This window comes from Salminus brasiliensis, chromosome 5 (assembly GCF_030463535.1).
Source record: "Salminus brasiliensis chromosome 5, fSalBra1.hap2, whole genome shotgun sequence".
Taxonomy (NCBI): domain Eukaryota; kingdom Metazoa; phylum Chordata; class Actinopteri; order Characiformes; family Bryconidae; genus Salminus; species Salminus brasiliensis.
This window is the reverse complement of record NC_132882.1, coordinates 3,366,155-3,386,229: the sequence shown is the minus strand read 5'-3', so window position 1 is coordinate 3,386,229 and position 20,075 is coordinate 3,366,155. Positions and strand designations below refer to the sequence as shown.

Here is a 20,075-nt window from a genome sequence, read left to right as displayed (position 1 = left end):
GCCATCACCTTTATCCATAATGTAAATTTGGCACTTGTTGATTTTCATTTGAGGAATGGACCAATAGAAATGCTCCAAAAGTGACTAAAGATTAAAAAGCTGTTTTCATCTTCCTGTAGATGACCACTGCATGGCAGCAGATGAAATGGACATTTGCATCATATTTCATAAACCATGGACAACATTTCTCCTAAATTCCAAATAAAAATATTATTTAGAGCATTTATTTATTTATTAGCAGAAATGACAACTGCTCAAAAACAACTGATCAATAATGCAGTGAAATGATTATAATAATTATAATAAAATAAGTTATTATTCAGATTTAAACTCAGGACTAATATCTGAACTTGGAGAGCATTCGGAAATCTCTATGGTGGCCAATATATGGAACACGTAGAGATGCTAATGTAAGAAAATAAATGAAGTGGTCTCTTAATCTCTCTCTTTCTCTCTCTCTCTCTCTCTCTATATATATATATATATATATATATATATACACATAATGAAAAAAATCAGATTATATTACAATATATACACTTTCACAAGTTTACACCAAGTTCAGGTGTTTTGGAGGAGATTCAGCGATCGGAGGGTTAAAATGAGTGGATCAGAGATCCTGAAAAGGGCCGAGCACTTCCAGGTCACTGAAATTTACAATCTAGGTCATATCACTGCAGCAGCCTGGCTCGCTCTGTGAGTGTGTGAGTGTGTGTGTGTGTGTGTGTATGTAAGAGAGAGTGAGTGTTTGTGTGTGTTGTCCCAGCTAAGCCTCACTGCTCTGAGGCAGTGTGTGTAACTCTAGCCCCCTGCTTTGGGCCTGCTCTGCTCTTCAGTCCCAGAGAAGCAAAGGCAGGTGTGCGGCAGCTCCTTCTCAAACACGCTGAACACACTCGCCTTCATTATTCTTGCATGGAGCGGGCGGGCGGCTGCAGACCAGCATGAAGGTGAGGCTTTAAAGCTGTGCTGCGGTGCTGAATCTTAATGCCACATGCTCCTGTTTGTCTTTCAGATTCCTCTCTGATGACTGTTTGTTTACTTTCTGAATAAGGCGGGAAAAAAAACCTTGGATAATTATTTCTTTCTTTTTTTTCTGGCTTTATATGATTGAATCCTTTCTGCCGGTGAGCTGGAAATAGAAGCAGGCCGCCCGGCTCAAGCAGGGATATTTCATGTATCAATAATGCAAAAATCCACACGGAGAATCTCAAGCGGATGGCCGGCGGTAGTGCAAATGAACTGACCTGATGTATTAAAGCAGGGTGTCTCACATTTATAACCAGCTTCTCTGTTTCTGTGACCAGGCCAGGACGAAGTGGTGTTTGCTTGCACTAGGTTTTGGACTGGGCCTGTCCCAGTACCACTCGCACACTCACAGCCATCCTGCCGGCTCCATTGTCCATCTGTTTGAATGGCGCTGGTCGGATATCGCCGATGAATGTGAGAGATATTTGGCACCCAATGGCTTTCATGGAGTACAGGTAGGTACCTGTGTGTCACTTAATGCACCATAATCTCTGTAAGTATTTCAGTTCTACGTGACCTTCATTTATTTCTAATAATTAATAAGGCTTTTTGGAACTGTGCCTTTAAGAATGAGCTTTGTTCTGATTGGCTGATCTACAACACTCCTTATAGACTCACTTTACAGATTAAAGGTACTTTGGAGGTTTCTTTGAGCGATGCCACAGAAGTATCCACTGAAGTTTTGAAGTGTGTGTCATCATAGAAACAGTCGATTCAAAACTTAGTGAATATAAAATTGTAACATTTTTAAATACTGGAATACAGTCTTTTAAAGAAGTAGCCAAAGGTTGCGTCTTCAGTTTTACATTGGAGTTATGAACCTAATGCAGATACTAAATCATTTATAGTAGATACTGAATCATTTAGGGTAGATACTGAATCATTTATAGTAGATTGAATAATTTATAGTAGATACTGAATCTTTAATAGCAGTTATTTAATTTTTTTAAATGATCATTTATAGTAGTTAAAGAATTATTTAAATCGGTAACTGAATCATTTATAGTAGTTAAGCATAATTTATAATGTATAGTTTATAATTTATAATTTATAGCAGATTCTGAATCATAGTAGATACTGAATCATTAATAGCATAGAAGTAAATCATTTATAGTAGTTAAAGAATCATATATGTCAGTAACTGAATCATTTATAGTAGACACAGCATAATGTATAGTACATACTTAATCATTTAAAGCAGTTAATGAATCATTTAAAGAAAAGCAGAATCTTTCATTGTTATACAGCATAATATAAATTATAAAGCAGTATAAGTATAAAGTATAAAGCAGTTACTACATATTTTATTGTAGACATATAGTAGAATTAGTTATTATAGATACAGAATTTAACAGTTACTGAATCATTTATACCAGATACTAAATCATTTACAGTAGACTGAATCACTTATAGCAGATAACAAATCATAGTAGATACTAAATCATTAATAGCAGTAATTAAATAATTTATAGTAGATACTTAATCATTTATAGCAGTTAATTAATCATTTCAAGTAAAAATATATAGTAGGCTGAACAATTTATAGTAGATACTGAATCATTTATAGTAGATACTGAATCATTTATAGTAGACTGAACAATGTTTGGTAGATACTGAAAAATTTAAAGTAGATACTAAATCATTTATAGTAGATACTGAATCATTTATAGTAGATACTGAATCATTTAGGGAAGATACTAAATAGTTTATGGTAGATACTGAATTATTTATAGTAGACTGAATAATTTTTGGTAGATACTGAATAATTTATAGTAGATACTAAATCATTCATAGTGGATACCAGATCATTTAGGGTAGATACTAAATAGTTTATGGTAGATACTGAATTATTTATAGTAGATACTGAATCATGTATAGTAGACTGAATAATTTCTAGTAGATACTGAATCATTTCTAGTAGATATTGAATAATGTATAGTAGATACAAAATCTTTTATAGTAGATACTAAATCATTTAGGGTAGATACTAAATAGTTTATGGTAGATACTGAATTATTTATAGTAGATACTAAATCTTTTATAGTAGATACTGAATCATTTAGGGTAGATACTAAATAGTTTATGGTAGATACTGAATTATTTATAGTAGATACTAAATCTTTTATAGTAGATACTGAATCATTTAGGGTAGATACTAAATAGTTTATGGTAGATACTGAATTATTTATAGTAGATACTGAATAATTTATAGTAGACTGAATAATTTATAGTAGATACTAAATCATTTATAGTAGACTGAATCATTTTGGGTAGATACTGAAAAATTAAAAGTAGATACTAAATCATTTATAGTAGATACTGAATCATTTATGGTAGACTGAGTAATTTATAGTATATACTAAATCTTTTATAATAGATACTGAATAATGGGCCTTATAACTCAAAATGATCCCCGGGTTTAAGGAGTTAAGCATGTCTTGGCAGATCGACTGCATTTGGGGAAAGAGGGGAACAGTTGAGTATAGCCAATCTATTCCTCTAATAGTGAGCTGTTTGTCGCAAGAGTTGCAGTGCATCGTCCTGAAAGGCATAATTGGTTCCCACCAACAGATTTCTCCACCCAGTGAGCATATTGTGGTTTCCAAACCACACAGGCCGTGGTGGGAGCGGTACCAGCCTGTCAGCTACAATCTGTGCTCCAGATCCGGGACAGAACGTGAGCTCCGGGACATGATCAGCAGATGCAATGATGTTGGGGTAGGCTTCAGACGCTTTCAGCGGTTTTTTGACACAATCGTTCAGAGGAACGAGTCTTTGTCAGTAGCAGTTCTAGAGCAAAGCTTTCGAGTCCCGAGAGCATGTCTATGACCCGTTCCGAGCGCCTGACGTGCCGCACAGGCAGGCTATGATGTCTGGTGATGGACGGTGCGGCACTTGTGTCGTTATGGAAATGAACCTACATGCGTTTCCTGCAGGTGAAGATCTACGCAGACGTCGTCATCAATCACATGTGCATGGCGGACGCAGGGGAGGGCAGCCGCTCGACCCGTGGCTCATACTTCAATGCCAGCCGAGAGGAGTTCCCATCTGTGCCCTATTCCGCCGCCGACTTCAACGATGATAAATGCACCAGCGGCAGCGGAAATATTGAGAATTACCAAGACATTTATCAGGTATAATTTTGGAAACGATGAAAGATCACCAGGTTGGGAATGCCACTGGACAGAGGAATAAATATGTTTGCTTCCCTATGCAAAACTGCCGAGCGAGTTCTTCACCCTGGTCCTGAAAGGCTCCTGTCCTGCTTGTCGAGCGGGGCTGCAACTACTGATAACTTCTATAATCAATTAATTCTTCGATTAATATTTGATTAACGCAACTGTGCAGTTTCCTCTCACTTTGCCCCCTTAAAGTACCGCCATCATTCAAAGCTTTGTCTTGGCAACAGTGGAACGCTTCCTGTAGTGTATTACAGTCTGTCAGAATTAACATGTGGGTCATATATTACATATATTACAGACTGTCAGAATGAGTGTGTGTATCATATGGGCATTATAGAGCATTATAGAGCGCCCCCTACGCTTCCTGTAGTGTATTACAGTCTGTCAGAATGAGTGTGTGTATCATATGGGCATTATAGAGCATTATAGAGCGCCCCCTACGCTTCCTGTAGTGTATTACAGTCTGTCAGAATGAGTGTGTGTATCATATGAACATTATAGAGCATTATAGAGCGCCCCCTACGCTTCCTGTAGTGTATTACAGTCTGTCAGAATGAGCGTGTGGATCATATGAACATTGTAGAGCATTATAGAGCGCCCCCTACGCTTCCTGTAGTGTATTACAGTCTGTCAGAATGAGCGTGTGGATCATATGAGCATTGTAGAGCATTATAGAGTGCCCCCTACGCTTCCTGTAGTGTATTACAGTCTGTCAGAATGAGCGTGTGGATCATTTGAACTTTATAGAGCGCCCCCTACGCTTCCTGTAGTGTATTACAGTCTGTCAGAATGAGTGTGTGGATCATTTGAACTTTATAGAGCGCCCCCTACGCTTCCTGTAGTGTATTACAGTCTGTTAGACTAAACGTGAGGACCATATGAACATTATAGAGCGCCCCCTATGCTACCTGTAGTCTATTACCGTCTGTCAGAATGAGCGTGTGGATCATATGAACATTATAGAGCATTATAGAGCGCCCTCTACGCTTCCTGTAGTGTATTACAGTCTGTCAGAATGAGCGTGTGGATCATATGAACATTATAGAGCGCCCCCTACGCTTCCTGTAGTGTATTACAGTCTGTCAGAATGAGCGTGTGGATCATATGGGCATTATAGAGCATTATAGAGCGCCCCCTACGCTTCCTGTAGTGTATTACAGTCTGTCAGAATGAGCGTGTGGATCATTTGAACTTTATAGAGCGCCCCCTACGATTCCTGTAGTGTATTACAGTCTGTTAGACTAAACGTGAGGACCATATGAGCATTATAGAGCGCCCCCTATGATTCCTGTAGTGCATTAGTCTGTCAGAATGATTGTGTGGATCATATGGACATCATAGAGTGCCCCCTATGCTTCCTGTAGCACATTACAATCACTATATTCTGTAGAATCTCTTTGAAGGCTCTCAAATAGATATTATCTTTAACCAGTGCGTTTCCTGCAGGTGCGTAACTGCCGTCTTCTTGGCCTCCTTGACCTGGCCCTGGAGAAGGAGCATGTACGGGGGAAAATTGTAGACTACTTAAATACTCTGGTGGACATGGGTGTGGCTGGCTTTCGGGTGGACGCTTGTAAACACATGTGGCCAGAGGATCTGAAAGTCATATATGGAAGGCTTTACGACCTCAACCCAAAGTGGTTTCCTAAAGGCTCCAGACCACTCATTTACCAAGAAGTAAGGTTCGATTCTCAGTTATGCCACAGAGCACATTTCAGCACCCCATAATCCATGTGTTTAAAGGTATAGCTTATAACCACTCACTTATGAGTGGTTAAGTAATCTCTATTAAATTGACTTGCTTATATGGTTTCTGTGATTGTCCAAGGTTATTGACCTGGGAGATGAACCCATTAAGGTCAGTGAATACTACACACTTGGTCGTGTCACTGAATTTAAATATGGCGCTATGTTGGGTTCTGTCTTTCGCAAGTGGAATGGATACAAGCTTTCTGACCTCAGGTATGTTTTACCTCATGGACAACTATGATTCTAATACTTTGTTGGGCTACGGTCTTGATCAGACAGAACTTTGTTGGGCTACGGTCTTGATCAGACAACTTGGTTGGGCTACGGTCTTGATCAGACAGACCTTTGTTGGGCTACGGTCTTGATCAGACAACTTTGTTGGGCTACGATCTTTATCAGACAACTTTGTTGGGCTACGGTCAGGTTCAGACAACTTTGTAGGGCTACGGTCTTGATCAGACAGAACTTTGTTGGGCTACGGTCTTGATCAGACAGAACTTTGTTGGGATACGGTCTTGATCAGACAGAACTTTGTTGGGCTACGGTCAGGTTCAGACAACTTTGTTGGGCTACGGTCTTGATCAGACAGAACTTTGCTGGGCTTCAGTCAGACTCAAACAGAATTATGTTGGGCTACGGTCAGGCTCAGACAGAACTTCGTTGGGCTTCAGTCAGACTCAAACAGAATTATGTTGGGCTACGGTCAGGTTCAGACAACTTTGTTGGGCTTCAGTCAGACTCAGACAGAATTATGCTGGGCTACGGTAAGACTCAGACAGAACTTGGGCTACGGTCTTGATCAGACAGAACTTTGTTGGGATACGGTCTTGATCAGACAGAACTTTGTTGGGCTACGGTCAGGCTCAGACAGAACTTTGTTGGGCTTCAGTCAGACTCAGACAGAATTATGTTGGTTTACGGTCTTGATCAGACAGAACTTTGTTGGGCTACGGTCTTGATCAGACAGAACTTTGTTGGGCTTCAGTCAGACTCAGACAGAATTATGTTGGTTTACGGTCTTGATCAGACAGAACTTTGTTGGGCTACGGTCTTGATCAGACAGAACTTTGTTGGGCTTCAGTCAGACTCAGACAGAATTATGTTGGTTTACGGTCTTGATCAGACAACTTTGTTGGGCTACGGTCTTGATCAGACAGAACTTTGTTGGGCTACGGTCTTGATCAGACAGAACTTTGTTGGGCTACGGTCTTGATCAGACAGAACTTTGTTGGACTACGGTCTTGATCAGACAGAACTTTGTTGGGCTTCAGTCAGACTCAGACAGAATTATGCTGGGCTACAGTAAGACTCAGACAGAGCTTTGTTGGGCTACGGTCAGGTTTGATTGAAAATGTAATGCTTGATGAAAGCTCTGCTGTATCTTTCTACAGTTGAACTGTTGGTCTTTATCTTCTTTGTACGTTTGAGGATTTCGTCAGAGTCTGAATCCCTGTGCTTTTCAGGACCTGGGGCGAAGGCTGGGGATTGATGCCTTCTGACAAAGCCCTGGTGTTTGTGGATAACCATGACAACCAGAGAGGTCACGGAGCAGGTGGGGCGTCCATCCTCACCTTCTGGGAACCCAGGTAGGAGCTGTCCTCTCTGTGAACACGCCACATCTACTGCTACAGCCAGTGCGGGCTAAATCTACTCGACCGCATGAATAATGCCTGCACTGTTCCTTCTGCTCTTCAGACCATACAGAATGGCTGTGGCTTTCATGCTGGCCCATCCCTATGGAATGACCAGAGTGATGTCAAGCTATCGTTGGGATCGGCACATTGTGGATGGAAAAGTAGGTGTCAGTGGGGGACAGTAGTACAGGTTCAGCTGAAATGAATGAGCTCCAGTCAGAGTGTTAATGTGAGTGTTAATAGGACCGTGTTGTTTGGGGAAGGTTCAGCTCAGTGAGAGCTTGTCTGTGTGTGTATCAGGATGAGAATGACTGGGTCGGGCCCCCTAGTCATCCTGATGGCTCCACAAAGCCAGTTCCCATCAATCCTGATGGGAGCTGTGGAGATGGCTGGGTCTGTGAACACCGTTGGCCTCAAATTAGGTCAGATTTTATTATTAAGAATATCTCAACTAAACACACTGTCATATAAAATATTTTATTAAATAAAAAAATCTCTAGATTTATGTATTAATTCTAATAGCAGGGGATAAGTTATAATAATAACTTATATAAATAATATTTAGTCACATTACCACTTCACACTGAACTTCATACTGGATATTAATGTTATTAGAGCTTCATACTGGATATTAATGTTATTAGAGCTTCATTCTGATTATTAATATTATTAGAACTTCATACTGGATATTAATATTATTAGAGCTTCATACTGGATATTAATGTTATTAGAGCTTCATACTGGATATTAATGTTATTAGAACTTCATACTGGATATTAATATTATTAGAACTTCATACTGGATATTAATGTTATTAGAGTTATTAATGTTATAAGAGCTTCATACTGGATATTAATGTTATTAGAGCTTCATACTGGATATTAATGTTATTAGAGCTTATTTCTGGTTATTAATGTTATTAGAGCTATTAATGTTATAAGAGCTTCATACTGGATATTAATGTTATTAGAGCTTCATACTGGATATTAATGTTATTAGAGCTTATTTCTGGTTATTAATGTTATTAGAGCTTCATACTAGATATTAATGTTATTAGAGCTTCATACTGGATATTAAAGTTAATAGAACTTCATATTATTATTAAATATTTAAGACCTAGACTGAGGTTCATATTAGAATCTGTAACATATTGTATGTAACGTGGCCAAGTTTATTACACTGATTCCAAACTTTCGAAGACAGTGTGCTTTGGACTGGTGTGGAGTTAGATTCTGAGGTTGTAACTCTGCAGGACTTTACCCAAAATTCTGTTTGTTGATTGTTTTGTAGGAACATGGTCATCTTTCGCAATATAGTGGCTGGGCAGCCGTTGTGTAATTGGTGGGACAATGGAAGCAACCAGATTGCTTTTGGACGTGGCGATCATGGCTTCATAGTCATCAATAATGACGATTGGTAAGGATGCTAATGAACTGACATGTCTAATCTGTTTACCTGAGAAAATCTTCTGACAGACTTGGAATTTGATTTGTATTCATTTAGCCAAGCCTTCACTGGCCCAGTTCCAGTCCCATTAACACAGAGAATAGCTTGTGAAATCTTGATGATCTGAGTTTTCATTTCCAAACTATCTAAAAATGAAAAGATTTGAACCCTGTGGTCCAAATGTGGTCTAAACACCTGAAAGGTTTGAGTTCTGAGTTCTAAGTGCTGACATCGAGGGGTACAGTGGGTGGACTTTGGCTTTATTCCTAATGTGGCACTGTCACTAGTACTGTTACTAATGACTTATCTGTTTTCTGATTAGTCTTAAATGTGGCGACTTACTGCATAGCCCACCCAGAAACCATTATTTGGAATTAAACAACATGTCCCCAAACATTTGACTGGCACAGTAGGATGCAGCAGTGAGTTACAGTAGCACCTTCTCAGTTCTTTAGATGCCAAGCTGAACACTGGTCTGGCTGCTGGGACGTACTGCGATGTCATCTCTGGCCAGAAGAGGGATGACCATTGTACTGGAAAGCAGGTCACTGTGGACAGCAGAGGGAGAGCACACTTCAGAATCAGCAGCATGGATCAGGATCCTTTTATTGCGATCCACACTCATTCCAAACTGTGACCCGGTAAAAACATACATGAGAAATAATAAAGTTGATAATTTAAATTATTTCTGTTTATCCACACAAAGATCTGTAAATACAACTGAATTATGTCTGTTCACACACACATTAAACTTAGATCTGGTAATACAACTGAATTATTTCTGTTTATCCATACAAAGAGCTGTAAATACAGCTGAATTATGTCTGTTCACACACACATTAAACTGAGATTTGGTAATACAACTGAATTCTGTTTATCCACACAAAGACCTGGTAATACAACTAAATTATTTCTGTTCACACACACATTAAACTGAGACCTGGTAATACAACTGAATTATATATATATATATATATATATATATATATATAGATGTATTAGCACATCTGATGTGCTGACACAGGTGATATCATTTCATATAGTGTTTGTAAGTGGCTATTGAATTATTATTACCCACATTAGCTACTGATTGAGTCAATAATAAATTGATGTGACTGTAAATACAGTGTGCAGAATTAGAATTCGGGAGTTTAACATCACTTCCGGGTTCAGATGTAACTGTGTTGGCTGTGTTTGTGTTACATTATTCTTAGAGAGTAGAGAAGCACTGGGAACATGTTCTAGATATGAAAAGTTGTTCAGTGTCCTGCTATAGAAATCTTCTGTAATCACTTTTCCCTCCAGAGTAAATGTGTCAATTTCCAAGGTGTACTTATTCATTATGGAGAGACTGATGGCTTTGCCATCCATTTTTCATGCGTACAAATCCTGCAACTTTCATGAAGTTGTCCAAATGAGTAACATTTAGAGCAGAAGTGAAGTAATTCGTTTGAATAATTGATGTTTAATGTCTTTGATAAGAGTTAGCGAGAAGGTCATGGTTTCTGTCCAACCTGAGAGGCCAGGGGTAATGAGCTTTCCCTGCCGTCTGAACGTGCTCATACTGGGTAAACGCTTAATCAGCCATGTTGCTCTTCCTGATTATCAGGATGTGTGTGGCCTGAGCTGTTTACTGAATCGCTGTGGCAATGGCTGGAGAGGCTAAAAGCTCTTAGTAAGCCACTATAAATCTGGAAGCACTATTATCAGAAACCACTCTTTTAATAATATAAAGCTCAACTGATTGCAAATAAATGTATATCATTATTAAAATAACCTAATGTCAAAGAATGTATTGAAATGATGAATAGATATGTAGATTTGAATAAAAATTATCTAGAATGAGGTTAATAACATCAATATCCTGTATTACACTCTAATAACTAATCCATTAATATGCAATATGAAGCTCTAATAACATTAATATCCTGTATGAAGCCCTAATAGCATTAATATTCAGTATGAAGCTCTAATAACATTAATATCCAGTATGAAGCTCTAATATCATTAATCTCCAGTATGAAGTTTTAATAACATTAATATCCAGTATGAAGCTCTAATAACATTAATATCCAGTATGAAGCTCTAATAACATTAATATCCAGTGTAAAGCTCTAATAACATTAATATCCAGTATGAAGTTCTAATAACATTAATATCCAGTATGAAGCTCTAATAACATTAATATCCAGTATGAAGTTCTAATAACATTAATATCCAGTATGAAGCTCTAATATCATTAATATCCAGTATGACTCTCTAATAACATTAATATCCAGTATGAATCTCTAATAACATTAATATCCAGTATGAAGCTCTAATAACATTAACATCCAGTATGAATCTCTAATAACATTAACATCCAGTATGAAGCTCTAATAACATTAATATCCAGTATGAAGTTCTAATAACATTAATATCCAGTATGAAGCTCTAATATCATTAATATCCAGTATGAATCTCTAATAACATTAATATCCAGTATGAATCTCTAATAACATATATATCCAGTATGAATCTCTAATAACATTAACATCCAGTATGAAGCTCTAATATCATTAATATCCAGTATGAATCTCTAATAACATATATATCCAGTATGAAGCTCTAATAACATTAACATCCAGTATGAAGCTAATTTTGCTTGGCTAGAAGCTGCGACTACGGCTCAGATTTACTTCAGCCGAGGCAAGATGGAGGATGGCTGGCCAGCTCTTCGTCTCATTAGTCTTTGTGCGCTGTCAGAAACTCGGGCTAAATCTCGGCCCTATCTTATCTCCAGTAACCTTGCTTATTCCCCACAGTGGTATTTGTGTAGCCGTAAAGAATTTATGACTGCAGAAAATCGTCGCAGGCAATCTAAGATAAATATATAAATCCTGCGCTCGGATCTCTCAGGGCCGCTGGGTTGCTCACTGATCAGAATGTGTAAAAACGGCTCCCACCGAGCTGCTTTGTTGCTAATACGCCTTTCTTCCTCCGCTGCATCCCAAACAGCCACAACAGCGCCGAGCTTCTGCCTGCAGCTCCGCCATGGCCTTCGCCTTTGAAACTGCAGGGGGGCGCTGGAGCATCAGAGAGTTCAGAGTGTGCACACACTTTCGACTTTACGTCAGGCCAAGTGTCCGTGGGCTATGAGTGTGTGTGAGTGTGTGTGTGTGTGTGTGTGTGTGTGTGTGTGTGTGTGTGTTCTCTGCGGCATGGAGTAAGAATTCAAGAAGCTTTTCTTTGTACAATGTTCTGAATAAAACTGGCCAGAATAATGGAAACAGTGGATTGCACAGAAGGGGAATTCTCTGCATGGTTTAGGGTTTGAGATGAACAAATTCAGAGTGGGCTTTGGCTCGAAGTTTTGGATCATTGGAGACAAACCGAGCAGTTCAGGGTTTTTTTTTTTTACAGCGGTGGCGAACGGATCCAGATGTCTGTTGCCATGGCGACACCAGAAATATAACCATTTTTAACTTTATTGTTTTTTTCCTTGCTATTGGAACCTTCCAGTGAACCTGCATACAGTATGTGTTCTGGGTTTTATGTGGAAGGTTGATGGTGGTAAAATTGTGGCAAATGTTAAGGCCGGGCTAAATGTTCTTTGGGGACTATTTTGTCTCACAGCACCCTGCATGTATCCCTCCACCGTTAAAGGATTTTAAAGCAGGTTTTAGACCCAAGATCTTCTCAAAACAACTCAAAACTGCTCAAAGCTCAAAACAGTGCATCAGGCATCAGTCGGCATATTCATGATCGCTTGGTGTAAGAACTTTCTGTGAGGGAGCGTTTAGAGGTGATTCAACTCTGTTTCTCAACTCTTCAGATATAATTTTTTTTTTATTTACCATCACTGTGGAAACATTCTGACTGAATGAACGAGCTAACAGTCTGTGGATCAGTACTCTAGAAGTGTTTGGATTTATTTTTGTTTGTTTGTTTTTGTACCAAAAACTAGAAAGCAGCCCAGCTAATGGGCCATTAAACTGCTTTCCAGCCAACTGTCCAATTACTTTTGTCCAAAACTGGACAGCTGAGTTGACAGCTAAGCAGTCAACGCAATACTGTTCCTCGGTTCCACTGAGCTGGTGTACAGAGGCTAAATCACTAAAAAACACTTGCCTGTCGATGTCCAAATACTTATGGAGCCAGCTGTATGTGAGCGGGCATCTGTCTAAGGCGTGCTAATAGAAGAACTGGTTAATCTGACAGGTCTTTGAGAGCAACTGTCTCTCTCTCTCTTTCTCTCTGGAAGCGGCTCTTTATATGTCCGCCCTGGAAGCGCTACGTGTGAAGTCGGAGGCCTGTCAGTAATTGTGATTAAATTTTTATTGATGTGACACCATCTAAAATTCATCACACCAGTTTTCCAGGACTTAATATTCCAGCCCAGACGGATAATGTGCTCTGAATGTGACACATGCATACTGGTGTGGAATCTCGCCGGCTGATAGATCGTTAATTCCTCGTAAAAGATTCCGAACAGCGCACATTTCCGAAATTGGCGTTACGTCTGTGAAATTCAGGGTTTTTTTTTTTCGGGAAACTTCCTAAAAGTCCCTGTAGTGTGCATTTATTTATTTATTTATTTATTTATTTATTTATTTGCTATTCCTGTTAAAAGGATTTGGCTATAGAGGACAGAGGGCGTCATGGGAATTGACTGCTTCTGCATGCTGACCGGCAAATCAATACGCTGCACTCACTGTGCAATCAGCGGCGTGCCAAAGACGTTCGACGGCGAGGCGTGAAATGGATCAAATCCGCCGTCGCTTCCAGTGCGCTGTGCCAAAGTTAATATCGGAGGACTTAACAGATGCGGGAATGTTTTAATCCCTGAATCAAGAACAATTAAAAGCAGGGCTCAGAAGGAATCCGTGTTAAGGAGGCAGGGTGAGCAGGGGGGCGGCTTCCATTTCCAGTCCCTGCGGTAGGGCCGGTGTTTGCTGTGTGTATTTGCCGTCCATTTGGAGTGCATTACACTGTTGACAGATTTGCATATCGACCCTTTTAGTGCGCTTGTTTAAAGGGACTTTTTACGAGTCTGGAAGTGTGTTAATGGCCCGGCGCGGCCTCGTATCGCCGAATTGATTGGCAGGCAACACGTGTCGGCTAATTAGCCGCAGATATGGGCCGCGAGAGTCCTTTCATTTTATCTGCGGCCTTTCAGAGCCAGGCAGGTCATTACTAATCCCCCGTTCAGTATTGTCTGGCTGAGAGTGCTCTGGCCCCCCCCTACCACCACTGCACTCCAAATGACCTGCTCATAAATCCCAGTCTTTGCTGTTATATTATTAAAGTCCCTGCCGGGCCAGAGCTGGCGTAAGGCTCTGCACCCAGGTTGAGCCGGCCGTCTCCGGGTTAAGCTTTCTTTTAATTTTCCGGAGAGCCTCAACCCCTTTTCCAGGAGCGCTGCCAATCAAAAAAACCCTCCCCCACTTCATAATCTGGGGTGTAATAATCTCAGGCGTTTATGAAGGGTCAAGCGGGACGCCGCTGATCAATGCAGAGGCCTCCCTTCCACCTGGCGCTTGATTCCCCCGCCCCCACCACCCCGTCCCACTGCATTCGTCGGCGGGCCCCAAAGTCTAATTACAATTTGTTTTGCAATATTGAGAAATGATAGCTTCTCCTTGGTCGTCGGTTACACTCCGAATTGCATTACGGAGCTTTGTTTAAACAGTAGAACAAAATCAATACCATCTGCCTTCATATATCCTGCTCATCTCCACCCGCCACTCGCTGCCTCCTCGCTGACATTGTCAATTGTTAATATCAACCCACACACAAGTCTGTATCGATTTGCTGTGTATCTGGGCATTTATTATCTTTGCCATGTGTGTGTGTGTGTATGTGTGTGTGTAGTGTGTGATGTGGTGTTTTTGTGTGATGTTCCCTCCTCTTCCACTGTATCCTCTGTCTCTGTGAAGTGGCAGATAGCATCTTCATGTGTAAGCCTCCCACAACCAACCCAAAGCCGGAGCTACATGATGCTTATTGATCTGTTACTGATATGGATCGTTTGCATTATGTCTGCAGAAGCTGTGGCTGGAGATGCTTGTATATCTAAACATGTCCCGTCACCTTCTTTCCTCAATGGTGAGAGTTTTCCAAACTTAAGAACCAGTTAAAAAGGTGTGTCTCATTTCTTCAGGATTATATACTGTGAAAGTTTGCTTAGTAAAACACTGATATTAGAATAAACACTAATAACATGGTGGTTCTCCATCACTGTGTTCATCATTAGAACATCTCCAAGGTTCTCCTCTCTCATAGAGTCTAGTATTATTTAGAGTTCTCCTCAGATCAACACCTGGTTTGGTGGTAAATCAGGGCTTAATGATGGTAAATCAGGTGAGCTGCTGCTGCTGCTGCTGCTGCTGCTGATGGAGTTGAACACATCCTCCACGCTGTGCTGGCTGGACTGGGGGGCGTCCAGGAGAAACCTGGAGGAACCGAGCTCTGTTCTTCAGACTAGCTCACCCACAAGATCTCACTGCTTTCTTTCTTCAGAATGAGAAGCTCTTGGTTCTCCATTTTACTGGATTTATCTTCACCTGCTTTATCTGTTCTGGTCAGATCTGGAGCTTCTACTGTAAAACACTCTCACAACATGTAGATAAACATCATGAACCTATTGGCACTGTGTCTAATGCCAGGTGTGGGCTATAGAGGGGTATAAAGCCCCCCAGCAGCATTGAGGAGCTGTGGAGCAGTGGAAGAACTGCGTTCTCTGGAATGATGGTGGAGGAGCAGCTCCATCTAATACTGTGGGCGGCGTCCTGTGGGCACTGATGACGGACTGGAGCAGCAGCAGATCAGAGAGCTTCTGTCTCTGACTTTACTTTCATCTACAAGCTGGAGCAACTAGGTAGGAGTGTCTAATAATAGAGAGTGGACAGTGATTGGACAGACACCGTGTTTAAGCACTCCAGCAGCACTGCTGCGTCTGATCCACTACTTGTATCACCAGCAGCAGCACAACACACACTACCAGGTCAGTCAGTGTCACTGCAGTGCTGAGAATGCTGACCCACCACCCAAAAAATACTACCTATCTGCTCTGTGGTGGTCTGTCCTGTGAGGTCCTGAGCACTGAAGAACAAACAGGGTGCTAACAAGGAGGCTGATAACAGAGTCAGATGGATACAGGCTGGAATTATGCAGTGTGCACAGTGCAGGTGGTTTTAATGAAGTGGCTGGTCAGTGTATGTATATGTGTAAAGCATCTGTGCTCACCACCACAGTCAGGCCGGGCTAATGCACTCCGCACGCTGCAGCCGCGGGTGCCTACCTCAGTGTTGAGTACACAAAGGAGTGTGAGTGCGGTGTTGAGTCGTACTCCGGGTCGCTGTTTTACAGGAATATATTTGTGTCAGTTTGGATGAAGCCGGGTGAACAGATGATGTGCGTTGCGGGGCCTGAGGGTGCGGAGGCTGCTGTTAGGATTCATTAAGGCGGATAGCCCCTATGGATTAGCGCTGGATGCGGGTCCCGGCTCTCTGACAGGTCATTATTGCGCCTCAAGCTGGGACAAACTGCAGGAGGCCCACAGCAGCCCGGCCGCTGTCTAACATTCACACACACACTCTCTCTCTCTCTCACACACACACACTATCGGTCTCCTCTGCTTTCACACAACTCAAAGAAGCTTCTCCGACACCCTTCTCAGCCACCACCTCCAGCACAGCAGTCAGAAGAGGGTTGGCCACACCAGTGGGCTTGGCTCAATAAATAACAGTGCTCTGAACATGTCCAAAAGTTTGCAGACGTCTGAAGCAATGGTTTTCAAGCGTTTCTTCTAAAACCAAGGTCTTATACTGGATGTTGGAACATTTCTGTGAGGAGGATTTGATTGAATACACCTTCACAAGAGCAGCAGTAAGGTCAAGCACTGATGCTGGATGATTAATCCTGCCCCTCCAACTCATCCCAAAGGTATTGGGGGGGGGCTTTGTACCCCTCTAGGCCACATGCTTGGCTGCTCCAATGCATCCTGGAAGACTATGTGGAGGTTATGTGACTGTGTGCACTGTCTAACACAGCGGAAAGTGGTGTGAAATCTCAGCAGCGCTAAAGAAAGAGACTGACCTTTAGAGTTCTCTAACGTTGTGAGGTCAGTCGTATCTGCTTCCCTTGCAGGTTCACAGAGTCCGGTTTGTTTAAAGGGGCCCTGGAATGGAGAACCGTGTTCATCTGGTCATGGTTGAATAAGGAGAGTTAAGTAGATGGAGGTGAACTCTGATGTTCCTCCTTCAAAAGCTCTGTTCTTCAGACTAGCTCACCGACAAGATCTCACTACTTTCTTTCTTCAGAATGAGAAGCTCTTGTTTCTCCTTTTTACTGGATTTATGTTCACCTGCTTCATCTGTCCTGATGCTGTCCTGGAGCTTCTACAGGGAGACGTGACTTTAAATAGTCTGTTACAAGCTGGACCAGCTTGGTAGGAGTGTCTAATAATAGAGAGCGGACAGTGATTGGACAGACAGACACAGTGTTTAAGCACTCCAACAGCACTGCTGTGTCTGATCCACTACTCGTACCACCAGCAGCAGCACAACACACACTACTAACACACACACTCACCACCACCAGGTCAGGGTCAGGGTCACTGCATCCATCACTGCATACATCATCCAGCAGAACCAAAACTGGGCTTTAAAATGGCCAACTCCAACCCCCCCAAACTATTACATCACAGTCTTGCCCCCATCATTTACATCAACTTCACCCACTAGAGAAAATTGGTGAATTGGTAAAACATGGCTTCAGGGCAACAAGGCCGGCAGCTCATCACCACCAGAGTCTGGAGGGAAGGGAACTGCAGGTTGCTATGGGAACCAGGCCTAGTTTTCTGTACCAATGTATGCAGAAGGGGAGCTCAACTAAGTGAAAGCAAGGGTGAACACACTAGGACCCGTGCTAGGCTAAAAGCCAACAATAGCCATTGCTAGCATTTACCACCTCTTCTCACCATCATCTGCTCCCTCAAACACTAACTGGACTCTGAGCTGGAGCAAACTGGACCTAAACACCTGGGGGGGGGTGTTTCTCCAGCTTGCTAAGAGCACATCATGCTGGGAAGACACAACGAGAGGACAGCGGCACTATCAGGTAAGACTCCAGAATAATAATAACAGTGTTTTTGATACAGGGCTAAAACTATGCTATTATACGTTGGTTTCGTGAGCCGTCACCGGATCTTTTTTCCAGTAACCACAGATGTAGTCCTCTGTTAAAAGAAAATCAGTGTTTTTCATTCTGAGTTTGAATAACAGGGTAATAATAACAGGCTTGCTGAATGACATCTGGGCATTTTTCACTCCAACCAAAGTCACATACTTATTATTTATCCATCAAACAGCAATTTTAATACTCGAAAAATACATGTTTGCCACTTTTATAAGGTTAACCATGTGCAAACGCCCCGAATCCACTCTTTTGGACCCTTAAAAGTTTGGACCTGCTCATGTTTATTCTTACTGTTTTCCATGTTTTGGACTAAAGACATCAAAACTATGAAAGAACGTATGTTGGAACTACTTCAATCAAAAAGCGTAGGCCCTGAAGACAAATCCCATGTTTTCTAATGTTTTTTAGGCTCCAGGCTTCAGGATACAAGTGATCAGATCTATATGTGTGGTTCGAATCCGTCTGGAAAAAGTCAGACTTCGAAAAATATTTATCCTCGTAAAATCTGATGTGAACAGGCAAAGCGTATAAAACCTGGTATGTACATGAGTTGTGTTTTGATTGGCGGCCTTGAATCATGCCTTGGGCTGAAACACATGAAAAGATCTAAACACATTTAGATTTACATTTAAGGCATTTAGCAGACGCTCTTCTCCGGAGCGACTTACAAAAGTGCTTTACTATTTACTTAAGAAGAACCTCAATTAGTTTAAATAGACTAAAATTCAGATCCTCTAATCTTAGACTCTACTAAACACAAGGCAATATGGAGACCATAGTACTCTTCTCTTCGCCTGAGTACTCTCAGAAGAGGAGAGTCTTCAGTCTGGGTTTGAGGACAGCGAGTGTTGGACTCTGCTGTTCGGACACCCAGGGGAAGTTCGTTCCACCACTTCGGTGCAGGACAGTAAAAAGTCTGGACGCTCGTCTTCCGTGGATCTTAAAGGATGGTGGGTCGAGCCGAGCCGTACTTGAAGCTGGAAGGGCTCTTGGTGCGGATCAGCTTTTGACCATCGCCATCAAGTATGGAGGGGCTGGCTGGTCCAGTCTTGGCTTTGTAGGCCAGAGTCAGGGGTCTGAATCTGATGACCTGGGCAGCAGCTACAGGAAGCTACAGTGAAGAGAGAACACAGCAGTGGAGTGACATGGCTGAATTTAGGTACATTGAAGACGACCCGACCCGTGCCGCTGCATTCTGGATAAGTTGCAGGGGTCTGATGGTGAGCAGAGGAAGACCAGCCAGAAGAGAGCTGCAGTGGTCAAGTCTTGAAGTGACAAGAGACTGAATAAGCACTTGGGCGACTCTCTAGAGAGGAAGGGTTGAATTCTCCAGATGTTGTACAGGAGAAATCTGCATGACCGAGTTACAGGGCGTCTAAATGTAAGTATATACCCTACTGGTCAAAGGTTTTAGAACACCCCCAGTATGCTTCAGTAGTCCACTAGCTGTAGTGCTGCATAGCTCAGACTTATGCTTCTCTTATTTTGCCATTTTACTGCCACTCCACCCATCAACCCTGCAGCTCCAAGTCTCCTCCTCACAGCTGAAACTGAGACTTGGTCCAGTGTTAAGCTGGAGTTACAAGGTGTGGTCATGTGAGCTGTCTATCACACAACACAAACGTGGATTCTGATGCTGTTGTGGGTTTAAATCTGTCAGACCGCTTCAGTTTTCTTCAGTTTCCAAGAGTCTATTGATGGTGTGGGAAGCTGTACTCACCACACTCTGGCTTTATCTGCAATTTCTCTAAAAGAGAAGATCTACAAGGTTAAGATTTAGAATACTCTATCCCCTAAAAAGCTCTGTCTGTTATTTGCTTACCTTGTTTTTTGTACCATTTGAGGCCTCTGGACTAGA

At 41.6% G+C, this 20,075-nt stretch overlaps 1 protein-coding gene across 2 annotated transcripts; it reads left to right on the top strand.

The window, feature by feature from the left end:
• Positions 1–667: 667 nt before the first annotated feature.
• LOC140555914 (alpha-amylase-like) lies at positions 668–10,363 on the top strand. Of its 2 annotated transcripts, XM_072679260.1 has the most exons (11): positions 668–947; positions 1,305–1,481; positions 3,598–3,744; positions 3,963–4,160; positions 5,655–5,885; positions 6,037–6,170; positions 7,421–7,543; positions 7,653–7,752; positions 7,892–8,013; positions 8,882–9,007; positions 9,485–10,363. In XM_072679260.1, the coding sequence occupies exons 1-11, from the start codon at positions 942–944 to the stop codon at positions 9,672–9,674; spliced, it is 1,554 nt and encodes a 517-aa protein (XP_072535361.1). In that variant the 5' UTR covers positions 668–941; the 3' UTR covers positions 9,675–10,363. The 2 variants fall into 2 exon arrangements, with proteins under 2 accessions (XP_072535361.1, XP_072535362.1); XM_072679261.1 differs by lacking the exons at positions 7,892–8,013; positions 9,485–10,363 and having other exon boundaries at positions 8,882–9,004.
• The last annotated feature ends 9,712 nt before the right edge of the window (positions 10,364–20,075 follow it).

What these genes read in the sequence shown, in the direction of transcription:
- LOC140555914 (XM_072679260.1), top strand. An exon ending in CTCACCTTCTGGGAACCCAG is followed by an intron (nt 7,544 to 7,652) that starts GTAGGAGCTGTC and finishes TCTGCTCTTCAG; the next exon opens with ACCATACAGAATGGCTGTGG. An exon ending in GTCATCAATAATGACGATTG is followed by an intron (nt 9,008 to 9,484) that starts GTAAGGATGCTA and finishes GCACCTTCTCAG; the next exon opens with TTCTTTAGATGCCAAGCTGA.